Source organism: Vanacampus margaritifer, chromosome 1 (assembly GCF_051991255.1).
Source record: "Vanacampus margaritifer isolate UIUO_Vmar chromosome 1, RoL_Vmar_1.0, whole genome shotgun sequence".
NCBI lineage: Eukaryota > Metazoa > Chordata > Actinopteri > Syngnathiformes > Syngnathidae > Vanacampus > Vanacampus margaritifer.
In genome coordinates, this window is record NC_135432.1 from 52,293,184 (window position 1) to 52,311,981 (window position 18,798).

General features: G+C 40.8%; 1 protein-coding gene across 11 annotated transcripts in view; it reads right to left on the bottom strand.

Annotated features, from left to right (window-relative positions):
- myt1lb (myelin transcription factor 1-like, b) overlaps window positions 1-18,798 on the bottom strand; it is a 136,144-nt gene that overhangs the window by 50,616 nt on the left and 66,730 nt on the right. For all 11 annotated transcript variants that reach the window (XM_077585270.1, XM_077584890.1, XM_077585290.1 and 8 more), the window contains one exon: window positions 280-707. In XM_077585270.1, coding sequence (XP_077441396.1) covers window positions 280-616 — 337 coding nt within the window. In that variant the 5' untranslated portion in view covers window positions 617-707. The remainder of the gene's footprint in view (window positions 1-279; window positions 708-18,798) is intronic.

Consider the following 18,798-nt stretch of genomic DNA (forward strand, 5'->3'; position numbering starts at 1 on the left):
TGAATGAATGAGTAGTATAAACAAAACTCTCAAAGGAATATGCGATCACAGACATGCTGTTTTTCCAGAATGTTTCTACTGATCTCATTTCTCATTCGAATGCAAAACACAATGTTTGAACATCATGTCGACCAGCCCCAAATACTTCACACAGCCCATCAAATATGTAAATACAAGCATGAATATGCAAATCATGCACACGAGGAACTTTTTTTTTTTTTTAAATCATCATAATTAAATTCCTGCACAGTTTTGTGACGTGAATTGCAATTTACTCACCTTGCCCTTGCTCCCCTTCCTCCTCCTCCCCCTCTTCATAGTCCTCCACAGCCACTGTCTCCTCGTCCTCTTCCTCCTCCTCCACCCTGTCTTCCTCTTCTTCTTCCTCTTCTTCTTCTTCCACATCTACCTCTTCCTCACCCTCCCCTCTCCCCATCTCGCCTTCCTCATGCTCCATTTGCTCTTCGTTGTAGTCCATATAGCCTTCGACCTCCTCCACCTCACCCTCTTCCTCCTCCTCCCCGAGTGCTCCATCTTCCTCCTCCTCCTCTTCCCTGTCGTCCATCTCCTCCGTTCCGTCCGTCTCGTAGCACTCCTCCATTGTGGAGTTGTCCATGTCGTCAAGGTAGGTGCTTCTTTTGGGGGAGGTCTCCAAGGTTTGTCTGTCTAGACTCTTCCTCTTCTTGGCCACAGGGCATCCATATACACTGCATGGGAGAGATAAGAGAGAGCCGCCATTAGCGCTTAGCCTCACCTGGACATAAATGTTCACTTTCTCTGCAGGGGGTCTCTCTTTGTTCAGGTGCTATGCTCTGCAAACTGAAGGGAGCAGCACAACTACATGGCAAACTGTTATCACAGCAAGAAAATAATGAACATAAATATTGAACTACTTAAATTAGGATTGCATTCAAATTGAAATACAATAAACAGTTGTATGCTGTTGTTGATGATTTCCATTTTAAACTGAGCAGAGGTTTAGTTCATTTTTTGCAGGTTAAACCAATTTGTTCTTCACTTTGTATGCTCTGCAAACACATTGTAGCAAACTGATATGCCTTTGTTCTGACATGAACCCAGCACATCAAAAGACAACTGCCTGTCTGGAATTGTGATAAAAAGAATGTCTGATTAATTGAATCTTGCCAAGGCATGTATGAGTTTAATGCATTTCTCTAGGCCCCTTATTTGTAGGAGGAACACAAATCCTAATCAGATCATCAGTGTATTTATTGTGGCTATTGACCATACGCCCTTCGACTACTTCACCTCCCCGAGCTCCAAACAGCTACCTGACCAACATGTATGTGCGTTTGGAATGTGTTTTCCCATTTGTACTTTGACTAAGAGTGTGTGCACGTGTGTGGCTGTGTGCACAAACCTGGCACATTTGAACAAAAGCAACCCACACAGTCAGAATTATGATGAGCCCTGAGTGTTTTGGCCATCAAATAAAGCCCTTTCCCAAGCTTGCAGCTAAACACGTTTTGGGCACGTTCACTCGGCTGTGAAATATCCCTGGGCTGCTATTTTACAAACGCTCACACAACCTCTGGATATTTCCCCTGGCCCGGCTCTACTTTTACACACAAAATATGTCTTAACTGAACGAATGGCACAAGCTTGTGTACTGTATGTGAAAAATATATTGATTGCATAACTACTGTATTTATTTTCTTAAGTTAATGTCTGTTGCTTCTTTGGTTGAGGAAAAATTGTCAATATTTCACTTATTTCACCACATTTCAGTTTGCCACAGTACAGTTTGGATTAGAAACCTTGATCAGGCTTGTATTTGTTAAAAAGCAAAAAAAAAAAAAGCAATTGGCACTGGGTGACAACAAAATTAGGTTAATTGACGACTTTCTGGCCTTGTCCACACCTAGCCGGGTATTTTTAAAACCGAATGTTTCCCCTTTTGGAAACATTTCTGTCCATGTTGCCTCGTTTTTTTTTTTTTTGCTATCTACGTACACTAAAACACAAAAATGCTTTTTTAAAAGAACACACCACTAATAATTTATTTTCCAGTATTGGATTAGGCATTGTGTATAAAGAATAATAGTGCAAATATCTATTCTTATTCATCCTATTCCCTGAATTTTCGTTTAAACTGATTAAGTATAAAAATCAAAACATACCGTGTGCAACGCCATTATCCTGGTCACGTGACCGTGATGACGTATCTTGTGTGTAAACGATAGCTGTCGTCATTCACTTGAATGGGAGTTTGCTGACGTAATGGGCAAGAAAAAGACCATCTTCTATTCCAATTAGTACGCTAATTCTGATCAGAGTAAAATCCTCAGCTCGTCAGGTTTCATGTCATTCCGTGTGGGGGTGGGGGTGGGGGTTGGGTGACCTCTCTTAATGTGGGCTAAAGCCAGTGGCTAAAGCATCTTTAGCACACATGTAGCATGGCCTGTAGAGTAAAAGTCACCCGGATGTTTACCGTCCAGGTTAGGGACTGAACAAAGTCAATGGTGACTTGACTGGTAATTTGAGCCTCTGTAACACGCAACTTGTAGACGGTCCCCAACTCCGATTTGCTATGAGCCGGCCGGCTGAATGAGTTGTTTTCAGCCACTTTCATCCCCGCTTTCGGCTGTGGACACAAATCTTTGGCGAGTACTCCATGGCTGTACTGCTTTTGAAGAAGTGCGGAATTCCACCTTTGATGTCCGCTTTGGGACGCAATAATTCCTCGTGAGTGTCTTTGTTGTCATTAGCGGACACTCACGATGATCGTGTGACTGTCCAAAATGGCCGATACTGTACTTAATACTTAAACAAAAATATTCATAAAAAGTGCTCTAAAATCATAATCGCTCAACATAAATTGACAATTTTTTCAGGGAAGAGTTGAAATTAGCCATTTCACAGAATAGCTGGTTAGTATTTCATAAGTCTTGTATTCCTTTAAGCTCATTTCACGTCATTCATGCATGTCAAGCCTCTAGGTGGCAGTAGTTAGCCTCTTGACGTCACCTCCACACAAGCATGGATTTGCCCGTGAATATAGAATTTTCCTTTTAGCAATAAAAATTACACGTAGACAATCAATCGAGTGCATAGAGGAAAAAACTAATAAGATGAATACAATAAAAGTTTTTTTTTTTTTTTTAACAAATGTATTTGACAAATGCAACTTACATTAACAAAATATGAAGTATACATAGTTACAAGGTTTTAGGACTTGGGGTAACATCACAGGGGTCTACTGTCCTGACCACGGAACTACATAACATAATGCCAATTAAGGCCTTGTACAGTATTTCGATTCATGGATTTAATGCCTTTCAAAACTTTTTAAAGATCTGCGGAACTCTGTCAGTCAAGTTTGCCATCCTCTCACTTCCCTCATCCCCTTTCCTTGAACGTCCATCAGTCAGTCAGCGTCCATTCTGCCTGGCAGGCTCAATCTCACTCTGCCCAGGGATTCCTTAATGGCCTGACCCCCTGGCCTCCTCTGCAGCCAGGGGCCCTATTTCATTAATCCAAACCCACATGGAAACTCATTCCCTGCGTGACAGCCAGGCCTCTGCCCCAGGGCTGCATGAGGGTCCAAGGGGCAGTGTGTGCGTGCGTGTGTGTGAGCAAGCTGCAGCACTGTGATCAATAGTCTTTTCAGCCAAACACCTTAAAATCACATTAAAATGCCACTCATTGCAGCACCTCCCTTCCAGTACCCTCGAGATAAATCATAGGCAGTAGGTTAGCTGCTGCCAAGTCATGAGAGGAGAACAGGTGAGAAGGATGGGGTGGACTGAGGAATCTGAATGCACTGTACATGTTTCACCAAAATGCAACAGGGATAAAATGATCGAGGTTTTTGCATCACATCTCCAATGGAAGCATAACCTAATTGGAGCAGATGCAAATTAAAAAAGCAGCTTTAAAGCCAAACATAGATTTGTGTCTGAATGTACTGTACTTACGCTCCGGAATTACTCATAAAGAAAAAATGTTGAATAGCTATAATTTCCTCAGCTAATGGATTGCAAATCACGAACACTGGGGTTGCTCAGCTGTTCATTGTATCTTTAAAATGAGTCAAGTGCACTCACTGTTTGAGGTCATCGTTGTACAAATAAGGTTTTCATAAAGTAAACATGCAGTGATTCAACCAACAACTCCTCGGCATTATTACATATATTTGGCTTTTCCAGTTAAAATGATCCAGCTTCGTTTGAAGCTACTATTGCACAGGAAATCTTATGTAAATGATTTTTAATCCCGCTGTGTTGACTACAGGACATGTTGGGTCTCAGGTGTCCTTTACGTCCCTGAGCTGTCAGCTTGTTATGAAACCGGGAGAGAAATATTTGCCCGAATGCTCCCGAACCCCACTGATGACTAAACAACAGGAAGCCTCCACAGCTCCATCCCACGTTCACTGATTCTGTCACTGTGTGACCTTGAATGCAACATTCTTTATCTCAGCCACATCTCAGCCCACTCACACTACTTGGCGTTACAATTATTTAGTTGGATTTAAAGCAATAATAAAAAATAATGTACAATTAACAAGACAATAGCATAAATCTCGGTGATCACTGAATAAATCATAGAAACAGTGGAACAGGTTAGCAAACTAGTTGTAATATGATGAAAATCGTCGATAATTAGTTTAGAAGTCAAAGTTGTTTATTTGTTATTTATGTGCCCCTTTGTTTTTCTCTCGAAACGGACTCGTCTCCCGCCGCTCCTTCTGGCCGACTCCATGTCACAAGCGCAGTGATGGTAATCCGGGTCATCCATGATGTAAACAGAATCACTGTTCTTAATGCAGTGCAATAGCTAACCAGGGCTGATGCCTGATTGATTCAATTTCTATCATAGTGTCTGGAAGCTTTTTTATTATTATTATTATTTTGTAACATGTTAAGGATATTTTTGCGGTGACTCTTACTGTATCACATCTTACCCTACAGCTTGTCTGGTTTCATTATTTAAGCTGAATTGCCTTTTCACCTGTCAGTTTTGTTTGGAGGTTGATTTATTTGTTTGTTGTTTGTTATATTAATGAAAATCCAATTTAAAAATAAAACTGAATTAAAAAAAATCTTATTATTATCTTTTATTTATTTATAACCTTTCATGAACCAGGCAGATTAGTTGAGAGCCTTTTCTCATTTAGAATGACAACCTGGGTGACCAAGAGACAGCATAAGAGGCAGTTACATAAAAGTTAGCATTAGCACCTCAGGTTATGGTGTGTGTTTGACCTACCATTGTGACACAATGTCATGTTTGGTTATGCTAACATATTGTAGTGTCTCTTGTGGATTATGGTAAATGGACTACTTTTATATAGCGCCTTAACTACAACATCCGGTGCCCAAAGCGCTTTACAATTGAAGCCTCATATTCACATATTCACACACACACACACACACACACACACACACACACACACACACACACGCACGCACGCACGCACGCACGCACGCACGCACGCACGCACGCACGCACGCACGCACACACACACACACACACACACACACACAACCCACAACCTCACGGATGGGAGACGAACACTCTACCACTGAGCCATGCTGCCCCATTGAGACATTTCTGTTTATTAACTCTTTCACTGTCATGGACGTTAAAAGACGTCAAATAAAAACCTACGGAGGGCCGCCAATGACGTTAAAAGACGTCATCCAATTTTTTTTTTTTTTTTTTTTTGAAACGGGTGGAGGAAAGCCTTGGCCAGCTGTGGTGAAAGTTTCAAGCAGATCTAGTTAGCCTAATGACTATTTTTGGCCCCTAGATGGCAGCAATGACTCTCTTTTGACAAGATTGGGTAGGCGTCAGTAGAAGACGTGAGGCGGAGCTAGAGGGGACAATGGCTGGGGAAGGGAAGAGAACATGGTTGCAAGCCGCTCATGCTCGAGCAGTTGTTTTCAAAGGCGAAAAACATCGACCAACGCTAAAGAGCACATTGATGACGACGATGATCATCATCGATGATGATGATGGTGACTCCGAGGTTGGAAGCGTTGACGCGGCAGTAGAAGACGTGAGGCGGAGCTAGATGGCTGAAGAAGCGAACAAAGGCGACCGGTTGCAAGCAGCTCACACTTGGGAATTTTTTTCAAAGACGAAAGGCATCGACCAACGCTGAAGAGCACATTGATGACGACAATGATCATCATCGATGATGATGATGGTGACTCCGAGGTTGACGCCGAAGTTGGAAGCGCTGACGCGGCGGCTATGACGACGTCATAAAGGTTTACGGGCTAGCGATGCTAACACCGGAAAACGCGGAGCACAACCGAGCACGCTCAGGCGGACGTTCAATCGGACGACGAAGAGTGCCCCGAGTCCAATGCATATTCATCGGAGTAGTGGGTACAGCCTGCTACTTGCTATTCCCCGGAAAAAAAGGCCGTCAAGAAAGTGTAACGTGTGCACGCGAAACGGACAATCGAAGTGAAACGTATCTGTTGTGCAAATCCTGCTCCGTCTCCTTGCACGCAGGGCAGTGTTACAAAAAGAAAAACTGTATTTGAAACATCCACATAATTGTAAATAGTACCACGGTTGCACACATTTGTAAATAGTTTGCGAAATTGTTTTGTCAAATTGTTACACTGTTGAATGGAAATAAACGTATTTTGCAATCTAAAAACACTTTTTCATTGTTGGTGGTGGTGTATTACAGAAGTAAAGCACTATTTAGGTGCATGAAATAACATAGTTTCACAAAAAGCTCTTTTTCTCCGCTTTTTGTTTCAAAACAAAGCATTTTGGTGAAACTAACCATTTTCTATTGTTGATTACTGAAGAACGGAATAAGGTAGAAACAAACACTTTTTTCTGATGAAAGATGAGAGTTCAATCTTTCATTTGGTAGTATGTGTGCTTCCATAGTCCAAACACAACATTTTCTGTGGACCTTGAAAGATCAGTCAAAATGCTTAAATCGGCTGGCACTGGCGACATCCTGTTTCTGAAAACGTCTGGCAGTGAAAGAGTTAACAACCAACACAACACAGCTACTGTATAGCCACAGTGACACCAAGTAGCAATCAGCCACAGCGACAGGAAGCGGCGCTCACACATATACAGTACTGTACTGACTAGAGCAAGCTAACAGACATGCCTATATGGTGCCCACGTTGGCAGAGGCGACTGTCACATCAAAGGAAAGGAAAGCATGCACATTAGCTTAGCATCGCCATAGGGATGCAGCTGAAAAGTAGTGGTACAAGACAGTTTTTTTTGTTTTTGTTCTTCAAGCCCTTATCTACGGTATCGAGACGTAGCGGAGGTGAAGAAAGCAAGCACGCAAACTCAACATTCCAAAGGAGATTAGAACGTGGATCACCTGACTGCAAGGCAGGCACAATAGTGCATAAAAAGTCAAATATTCATGATATATCCCCATTAATTGTTACATTTGGTGTGTCTTGAGAAACAAAAATTACTAGTGGTTTGCATCAGATACAAAATTGTATGTAATTTTCCAAAATGGCCAAATTGTCATCATTACAGTTGAATTTGTAAATAAAGTTACAACAACAATAATATTTCTGAACTACCATGGACATATAATCTGACTTATTTTGTTTTGGATCACATTTAGGTCAAAAATTTTCAACTTGTTCCACCAAGGATCGCTACAGTGAGTCACTTGCATGATTAGTGTGGCACACAATTTTTGTTTGTTTGTTTTCTTTCTCACTTCTCCCTGTCTTAGGACCCTATTTAGGTAGAAAAGTTGCAAGCCTGAATTACACATGCAATGCAGCAAAAACAATTTAGACTTCTACTGCTTCAAGACATTGCAACTACACCAAAGAACAATGTTGATAGGAAAATTTGATTGCTCAAATTGACGCACTTAATGATTAAAAACCACAAATAGAACCCCCATCCCTCTCTGCTAAAAATTGTGTCCCCTGGGAAATCCTCAAGAAAGAGTGTGCCAGAGAGGTAGCAATCAAGGAGGAAAAGGGCTTCACATTGCAAAAAGACCACTTCATATTTTATGGAGTGGCTACCCTCAGCATTATGGGATGGAACAAATTCTATTACACTTTGAGAAAGTGGCCCTTACATGCAGAAATAACACTTCAAGAGAGGAAAGCCCATTTGTGGAGCCTTAATGTGAGACAGGAGAGGGGAGAGGCAAGAGACGGAGGGCTCCCGTTTGGCTAATTTTGGGTGACAGCTGAGCGACTGCTGGAATGCGACAGCGTTGCATGGCACCTTTATTAGCAGTCATATTAGCGGCTCTTCTCAGCAGGGGCAAAAGCTTTAGCCAGTCATTAGCATCACATGCTATTTGTCTCCATGACACAAGGATCAGGCTGCTTCTTCCCCCTTTGCCTCTTCTCGCTGCAGATTTTCCTCCCTCTCTTTCTCCATAATCCTCCTTTCCTGTCACACAACTTTCTCATGTCAAATTTCTCCTCCCTCCATTGCAGCTCCATCTGTAAATATTTAAGAGTATATACAGTACACTATAAATCGCCCAAATCTGATCCCTTCCACAACCTGTGCTCATTGTTGTTTCTCCATAGACGAGAGATGCAGGCAATGCAGCACCTCTGGTTGTGGCTTCTATCCAGCAGCAGGATCTATAGACACGTGTGGCAGAGCACCGTCTCCATGGTGATAGCCTCCAGAAATCCATGAGGGATTGGCTATCCTCACTGGTTGACTGTGAGGGTAGCCAGGCCCTTAGAAAAAAATGGGAGCCGTAGTCAGACAAGTAAGTAAAGGCCTAGAGAATGTTTCTTTCTCTGTTCTTTCAGACAAAAGACGAATATAGTCACTTGCTGTTATTGTCACACACAGACAATTTTGCATACAACACATTTCTATTACGACAGTTCAAATGACTGTTTTGACACTTCATGCCATAACATAAACAGTATTGTTATTATATTAGTTATTACGGTATATGCCCAATTTTGTTTTTTTTTGTTTACCTTTAGGAACGCCCTAGTATGTGGGGAAACAAATTGTCAACTTTCTAAGGTGTGGACAGAGAGAATTATAGAGGATGTGGCAATGGACAGTCGACCCTCAGCACTCATTAGACGGTTGTGGTGTCCTTGAGCAAGATACCAATACCCTGAACTGCTCCCTGGGCATTAAATCACCCCTTGCTCCAGTGTGTGCCACTATGTGTGTTTGCGGTTCACTGCTGTGATGGGTTAAATGTAAAGGACACATTTGGTGACTATTTATAAAAATAAAGATGATCGTTTTTTTCTACTTGCTTGTAGCTTATCTGAGGATTTCTGCCACACTTTCCAATACTGAATAAATTATAATGGTCTAATTATGCCAAGGTTAGCAGCCGTATTCCACTTTGCGTTGTGTTTTCCCTGTTAGTTGGCTTTTCCCCGTGTATTTTCTTTGTTTCGCCGAGGCGGCCCAGCAGGGAGTTGAGCAATGAGGCGCACACCTGTGAGCAATTGGTAATCAGTTCTCAGTCATTAGCTCTACGGCCATACCAGGAAGGCGTCAGATCGTTCCTTTGTCTATGCCAGTTGCAGTGCTGCATTCTTTCTCTCGCTCATACTGGATTCTGCCAAGGGTGTGGTGGCCATTGGGAATTTCGGGAGAACCCCGAATGGTCAGTTTATTCCAGGTCGAATTTGTCACACATAAGAGATATATCCGCCTATATGCTAAATACCATGAAGGGAGCGCTTCTTTGCGCTGGAATGTAAACAGAGGAAGTTGCAAATAAGGAAATGGGAAGGCGATATGCCTTGCCAAATGATACTAATACACATATACATCTACAATAAGACAAACGCATACACATTCACCCTCTGTTTGGTCATTGTTTTTCATTCATTCATTCATTCTGTTTTATGCTTCAGTGTTAAAAAAAATCTTAAAATACTAAGAAGATTAAACTACTTTAAGATAAATACACAAGTAAAAAGTATTCTACAGTATTTCCTTCTGTTCTAATCCTTTCTATATTTGTTATGGAAAATTACATTATGTAGTCTGTTTTCATTTTAAAATTTAGAGAAAAGAGAAAGAGAGAGAGAGAGCAGAGCGGATAATTTCAGAGCTGTCAGGCTTCTCCCGCAAGCAGGGGGAGAACAAAAGACAAGAGTCTTGGTGCAGGAGGCTCAGCACATGGCACAGACAGACGACTGCAATTTGGGGCGTTTTCTGGCGGCTCAGGCTCCAGCTCACATCTCAGCCACCGCGTGGCTCATTCTTGCGCACACAGCAGCACGGCTGTCACCTCCCACTAAAACTTGTAAAATATGAAAGTGCTAGCTGCGCTGTCTAAATAATCCCTCATCAATGCAACGTAATGGACATTACATAAGCTCTCCCCACATGTCCACTTGGGTCTTAACAAATTAAGAATTGTTTACTTATAGTCCCCTCATGTCTGGAAAGACACCAAACAACTCAGATGTCTTGACGACAACATTTTTTTATGTTGAACACAGCGATGTAGGTAGCTGAGAGGAATGACAACCCAGCAGCAGGCTGTTCAGCTCAGTGGTTCGATAAGCCTGTTTTTCTCATTCAACAGCACATCTTCAACATTTGTAGCCTGCAGCTAATGAGCCCTGTCTCAGCTTTAGGAAAACACTCTTGCTTCTTGCTAGACTCCTTTTTATCCATGCCACTGCAAGTGTCCTCATCACACTGGCTACCTAGTTTGAGCCTCTAAGTCAGAACATCAGCGACAGCACAGTCGAGTAGGGGCAAGTCGTCAATCCATGCAGGCAGCTTCCCACCTTTCATTCTTTCTTCCTGCACCACCCAGAAAGCTCACCCTCTTTCCTTTATTTATTTATTTAATTTTCAACATCACGCTTGGTGGTGAACGCCCCCTCAAAGGCTGTTTGTGCACCTTGCTGATACTACAACCCATCAAGGCGCCGCAGTTTAGTGGATGGGCGATTTAGCGACTGTTGGCTTCTCGTTGGGATGAAGCAGAGGCCATAAAAGACGGGGGTGAGAGATTTGGGGCTGCTCAACTGGTGTATTGTTTTATTTTTGCAGCAGCACTTAAGTCGGACCACTATAGATTGCATTATATAATTTGAAGTCTGGGGAAATGTTGTAATGTCAAGCCAATGCAATCCAATTAACACAACCGGACAAATAAAAATCTGCATTGTTGACCTTTTTGTTGACATTTGACAGTATATCATCACACACAAGTAAGCAAACTTAAAACGGTTACACAACGGCAGGATGCAAAATGGACATATCCTTTTTTGTTAAAGACAAGCTATTATTTTAGGTTAAACATATCATTGTAGTCAGATCCACAAAAAATTAGAGCGTTAAAGATTTTTTTTCAGTTAATTAAATGACACTACTTGGAATAGCCTCAGACAGCCTGTTTTCATAGGAATCGTGTAATTGTTATTATTATTATTTTTTTTTTTTTGAAAATCTGTTGTAAGTAGCAGTTTTGGACAAGTTATATGTGTTATATTTACAAGACAATCATATTTACAAGAAGTTATATATATTTATTATTACAAGAGTTTTACTTCCTGACTGCTAGTTTATTCAGGAATATTATGAAATATACCCCTTATCAGAGCCATTTAATTAAATTACATTATTATTACAAATTTGTTGGAAATAAAAAAAAAAAGATGAGTAAAAAACAATGTTTCAGATATTTAGAAATTTGGGAAATATTTAATTACTGTAGAAAACAACAGTCGTCAAGTTTTTATTAAACTTTTTAAGACTAAGCTAATGACGCTGGAAGGCTGGAAGGTCTTTGTTATATTTTTAAAACAAAGATGTCTATTGACAAAGATTTAAAACAACTCAATTTTAAAAGTTTAAAATAAACATGCTTAAAAAATCAACAGAGTTTAGAGTTAGACATTTTTTAATAAAATTTTGACACCAATATTTTCCATTTTAATGAAAATAAATGTTTCAAAATATCGGTTATCGGCTTCCTTGACTACTAATAATCGGAATTGGTATCGGCCCTGAAAAAAACATATCGGTCTATCTTTAACAGAAATAGTATTGAGAAGGAGATAATTTAGAAACACATACCTGTCTATATAAGGTCTACAGTATATAAGAACCTTTATCCAGACCACCGGGAACTGCTATAGATTGTTAAAATAAATAAATAAATAAATACAGTAGAATAGAAGAAATGACCAGCAACAAGTTTAGACAATGTGTGAAGTCCTAAAATATTTGTGCTTAGATGAACTATGCAAAGGACAGTAATACAGTATGCATCTACCGTACTGCAGTGAAATGTTTGTATTACTCACACACATGTCCTTTTGCATAATTTGGTAGTCGAGTCTCGAGTTCTCGAGCATGAGTAAAGCTCATTGGGCACCCGACTGGTGTGGCGTGTAATTCAGCTATCTGTCATCCTGCAGCTTCACTCCTGGATTAGCCAGGTAAGGAGTCTCTCTACCACTGTAATGACTTCAATCAATCATGTAACTCTAACACACACGCACACGCACTCACACGAAAGCATGCACACACGCTCTGGGCAGCAAGTTAGCTGCTAGCCCAAAAGACATTTGTGAAAGACTTCCTCCTCCAGCACATCTATTCGTCTAGACAAATGTCACAGCAGTTGTTTGCCTGTACGAACTAACAGAGAGAAGCGTATAGGAATAAATTAAGATAATGTAATAATAAATTATGAGACTGGGCGCTTATGTGATTTCACCCAATTTTTTCTTCTTTCATTATTATTATCTTTCATACTTTCTTGTCTCTGTTATTGTTACATTTTCAGCAAAACTTAGGTACCATTTAAAAAAACTAATTACATTAATTTATTAGTGTTGATCTATAACAGTGGTTCTTAACCTTATTGGGGGTACTGAACCCCAACAGTTTCCTATGTATGGGAACCCTTCTTTATTGAAAAATAAAATATGATTTTATGACATAGGTTTCGGGTTTAGCCTACTGGTGAACAAAATGCAGAGGGATAGTAATCTTTTCATCAAAATCTGTCTCTCTTCACTTTGAATTGAGAAAGCGTTGTGTTCTTGTATTCCCCATCTCTATGCAGTTTATGGAAGTTGAGTAGCTAGTTGAGATTACCTAGAAATGCTCATCTTGGCGTTGCACATCATACAGTTATGACGCAGACTCCCATCACTCAACTCAACTCTATAATTATAAATCAACCACCGTTTTTTTTTCATAAACCAGATACAATGAAAATAGCAGAGGCCCCAGAATTGAACCCTGTGGAACACCAAATGGTCCGTTATACATGTGAACTCGTTTTGCACATATTCGTCCAACCACTTTCATTTTTTGCTTGACACAGTTGATATGAAAGGATTATAATAATAAAGAAATCACACAACGTATTTCTCAGACAAATACTGTATATGGTGTATCAGCTGAATTGCATTTCTAGTAGCGTGTGCGTGTAATTTCAATGTTGCGCTGTGATTCCCCTTCTATGAGCTCTGTTTACTAGGCACCGACCGTCTCTCCAGCAGAAGAGCGAGGCTATTTGACATTGATGCAATTTAGTTGGCATGAGGACAGGTCTGGGGCTGGGGGTTTTGGGAGGTCCAGAGGTCGCAGGTCGAGATCTGAAAAGCCTTGAGCATGCCCTAAGCAGCCGCCCGCCCCCTCGCATAAATCCGCCCCCCTTGTGCCCAGATCCCCCTGGCACGCTCCACACTCACAGCACATGATCTGTTATTCCCTCTGATGTATCTCCTCGGGGAGGCGTTCAAAAAAATAGAAGGGGATGGGGAAAAAACACCACCTGTTTATCTGACGCCAGTTAACGTCGGAAAGGTAGGCTTGTCAAAATACGCAGAAGGACGTTGTGGCTTTAAAATGGTATAGTTTCCAAATCATATTAGTTAATTGCATAACTAAATCATTTTGATCCAGGTCGGCCTATATTAGTGTGGCGTTGAAAATACAGCCACTGTTCATCTATTATGAGTGATCACATCTATTAAATAGAAAACCCAATCACTTCTCAGCTCCATCATATTGTTGACATCGTAACAATAGTATTACAACCAAGATGGATGAACCCCAAGGTAATGACAGAAGTGACAGATCCAACCTACACACTGCCTCTTTTTAGACATATAAAGCATTCCCATTAAATATGGAAATTTACATTTGGGTGACAGATACCGCACGGAGGGGGGTTGATGGCACAGACGTGTGTTTTTGGCAGAGGAAGTGGCACATTTTGATTAATGCGACCTTATCTGGTTCTGCACATGGAGACCGAGGGGAGCTTGATGGAGGCGGATGGTTGCCTCTTCCCCTCGTCTCTATCCTCTGTTTGGAATGGGTTCACTCATCTGCGCTGCCTTTGTGACTTCTCTTTATTTTAGCCTCATCGCTGCATTTATGATTCTAAATGCTACTGACTGGCCACAATATTATGATCATGTTCACAATGACATAAGATTAAAAAAAAAAAAAGCTGTACAATCGACCCAACGCAAATTCACCCATTCACAGTGCATTGGGAGGAAAATTGTTGTTTTTGCGACATCTGTGTTTATCTACTGTATGACATCACGCAGCTAGCACTCACTACACTATACTGTACTGCATTGATTTACAGTGCAGTCCTGTTGGCTCTTGGTGGAACGTAAACAGTGTGTATGAGCACAGCTAGCATTTAATTGCTTCTGTAGATAAAATAATCTGCACTTTACCTTCCAAATTTCAATATCTGTCGAGTGTTGTTAGCTTGCAACAGGCTAGTTAGCTAGCGGTTGCATACAAGCTATAGCCTTTAGCTTAGCCATGCCACCTATGTTTCATTGGCTAACGGCTTTGTCCATTCACCATAGTGTTTTTTTGTGGCTTGTTGGGCTTGAGGATATGTGACAGTATTAGGACAAGGATACGCTTGCCGAGTGGAGTTGATGAGGTCTTACAGAGAACTCCCGGACGCCCGCCGAAAGCTCATAGTGATCCAAGTACACTAGAACCAATATTTTATGGACCCCAAACCAATAGATTTTGGATTTAACGGACAGAAAACAGTGTGCAGTGCGCTCCAAACGGCTATGGAAGTTGTCAAAGTGTTGGTAGGCCACTGTTTTTTTTTAAATTATTTTTTATTATTATTTTAAAGTATTTGTTTATTGGCTGTTGACTTTTAATGGATATTACTGGCACTGTGGTGCAATCATCAGACAGATCATAGATATTCAGTACAAACGAGAGCAGGCTAACAGACACATAGTTATAAAAACTAGATGTCTCAGCATGACATAATCGGCAATGCCACTTTTAGTCGGCCATTTTAGGATAGGCGACTGCTCTGGTTTGCTGTGCTGTAGTCTGTGTTGGATGGTTTACTCAAACACTCGTAACTTGCTGAATTCTTGATGGATTTAAAAACTGATTGGTTTATTACAAACCTTATTGAGGTGGCTATGATTCGGGCAAATTTTTAAATTAATTTTTTTTTTTAAACGTGTAATAGTTCATGTCATCTCTGGTGTCATATCTAACAACAAAAAATGAAAATCGGTTGGGATTTGGAGAAAGTTGAGCAATCTATAGTTATTTTAAAATCGGTGCTCCATTTAATGTAATATTATGAGTGATCGAGCAGCCCTGTCCCAAGATGGCCGTCCTGCATCTCACATTTCTTCCCATTGTCTCACAGCATGGGCAACACATCTAGTTTTTACATCTATGAACAGACACACCTATGTGGTGGCCATATTGGTAGGGGCGACAAAGGCAATTCATGGTCAGCAGTTCAAGAAAAAGTAATGGAAAGCATAGTAGACATTAGCTTAGCATTACCGTAGACACCGTAGACATCACCTGTTCATATCTATGGGCTGTATTAGTTTAAATGTAGAGTAACACATTGTAATTCCTATATTGTGTGATATTGTAAATACAGTATCATGAGTTACTTTGAAATGACACTAACCAGTACTAAAATTTGACTCACCCAAGACAGTTTCTCTGAACTCTGTATAATTCTGTCAGATTGGCTTTCTCAGCCCAGCCCACTCTTTATCTTTATATACCTCCTTCTTCTTCTTCCTCCCACCGAGGAATTTACTGTACTTGTTTCTGCTAAAATCTTAATGCCACTATCTTTTTATTTCCAAATAATCCATTATATGGCTACGATCCATCCTCCTCCTCTGAGCCAGAAAGTGAGGTGTAACGACGTCTCGCCCTCACATCGTCACCACCTGGCCCACTTCCAATGCTTTTAGTGAGAGCTATCTGTCAAGCCATGAATAATACAGGCCCAAGGCTGGCACTAGCTGGCTAGCTAGCTACGTGGAATCCAAATGAGGCCCACGGCAGGAAGGGAACACTTGACTTTTAGCTCGCATCTGAGCTGTCCCAATGAAGACAGGCAATTACTCAGCCTACAGCCTCGGCTGCAGCTGTGGCGACCATAAAGCACCCGAATACACGCGTACGCGCCCGTACACAAGCACCCACACACACTTTGTATGCACAAGTGGACATGAATGCACAACACAGCTCCTGATCTAAAATTGTGCATGTGTTGAGTGAAAGGAAAATATGTTATAGAAAAGGATGCACAAGAGAGGATTGTGAAGCAAAACCTGTTCCAGAATTTGGGGGGTATTTGATGTCAGTGAGTAAAGCAGTAGGAAGGCTAAACATAATATTGCACTTAAAGTTTGGATGCACAGGCACTAATAATACTGAAAAAAGACTCCCAGGAAGCTATTAAATGTATCTAGAGAGACTGAACAAAAAAACATTTTATAGAGTTGATCAAAGATGCGCTGTTAGTCAGCTATTGAAGTGGTGTGATATGTACTGGCAGATTCTGTAGGCATTAGCAGACTTTTTTTGTTTTGTTTGCGATGCCCACAAGTGCAAGGAGGGATTCCACTTCAGACCACCATTACAAGACAAAAAAGATGACCAGTAACACAAGCTGTGACAGGCTTGCTGAACCCTCACTAATTACAATAACTCATATTGTAATGGTGAGTTGGTCAACATATGTCTTTATGTGACACGGTTGGGGACTGCATATCCAAAGTATGATAGGTATAGCCTGTGTTTTTTTTTAAACTAATTGACCTACGAATATGCATTCAATCTGAAGCACAGTATTCTGATTAAATTACTTTTATTGGCTTTATTTCCTGAAGAATAAAAAAAATGTTTTCCTTCAAAATGTAAGGGTAGCTGGAATGGTCTGCAAACCAACTGGCCGGCTACACACAGCATCCACTTGTGTAAGGTATTTTTAAATTTAAATTGCGCTAGGTCTTTGTCCTGGATTTCAATGACTGCGTTTACATGCAGTCCATATTCGGGCTACGGTCAAAATGACAGTTTCTGAAACATTCGGGATAACCCGATCACATGCACGAGCGGAAAGAGCTAGTCACATTTTCCTTTCTTTTCTTTGGTCCTTCATCGGGTCTCCTGACGACCCGAAGTGTTCGGTTTGGGTGAACGGTATGGGACTTTTTCATAGGTTTTAGGTTAACTAATGAATACACACTCACACACACGCACACACGCACGCACACACGCACGCACATACACATACTCACCCACATACAAATTAAAAAAAATAAAAAATAAAAAAAGAGAGCAATGATGATGACATGTCAAATCGGTAAAATTACCGAATGAACAATACTGAGCTCTCCAGAAAAAAAAAAAAAAAGAATTACAAAAGAAATTCTCTACGACTTCATTGCACGGCGCAGTCGCTTCCTGTACGTCTTCTTCTTCTTTTAAATTACTGGTGGATCACATCTCTATGGTGTATACCGCCACCTACAACGGCGGAGTTCCCTCTCAATATTTGCAAAAGAAGAACAGATGGAAACGAGCATAAGTCGCATGTCCATTTTGCGCATTTTCAGTAAATTTGCTTTTTTTTTTCTTAAACAATTGGATGGAAACCTGACTAATGATGCAGTAAGGTGCTCCAACCAAGTGTTGACTTGGTTGACATGACGTGAACATGCTTTTCAGAAGGCCCCAATTTCTACGTGAGGCATAGAAAATGGATGAATGGGCTGAGAAAGCTGATTTCTACCTTAACATTAAGAATTAAGAAATTATTGTTTGAATACTGGTAATGTCAGCAAACATCATTGTGGCCAGAAATGGATTTAAAAAATATATACTTTTCTATTATCTTTTCAAAGAATAGAAAACAAAATAGTAGAAATGCTGTATTTCCGACAAAATATACAACATATTATGTCATACAGTGTTAAAGACAGTCCAAGTTAAATCAAGTTCATTGAAGCCAATTGTCACTTGGTCATTCTGCACTTAAAAGACCTCCGAGCTATATGTGGATCTATTAATCAACAGTTGAGTTCCTTCATCATCTCTTATCTGTTGATTAACAGCACACACATGACGTCCGCCTTTATCGCGCTTGTCCCCCAGCTACGGCAGAACGCTGTGAGGGCCATCACATGTATCAGGTGTATGACACATGTATGCTGGTGTAATTAGCTTTGCGCCGAGGCATCCTTCGGTGACCGCGTTAACCCATCCATCATCGCGTCTAATCATTCACTGGTAGAGTGTGGGATGTAATTACACATTGCTAGGCAACGGCAGGCTTCGCAGGTAAAAATAGTCATGTAAAGAAACACCTGCATATGTTTCGCACGTAGGGCGTGTGCGTATGCATTCCAGCACGTCTTGTAGTAATGAGATCTAGTTAGTAATTCTCAAGAGTGTCTTATTAACAAATAATAACAGTACTCTTTTCTTTTGTGTTGTTTTTACCTCTTCTCCCATGTATTATTCACGCCTCACAGATTTACTCATGATTCA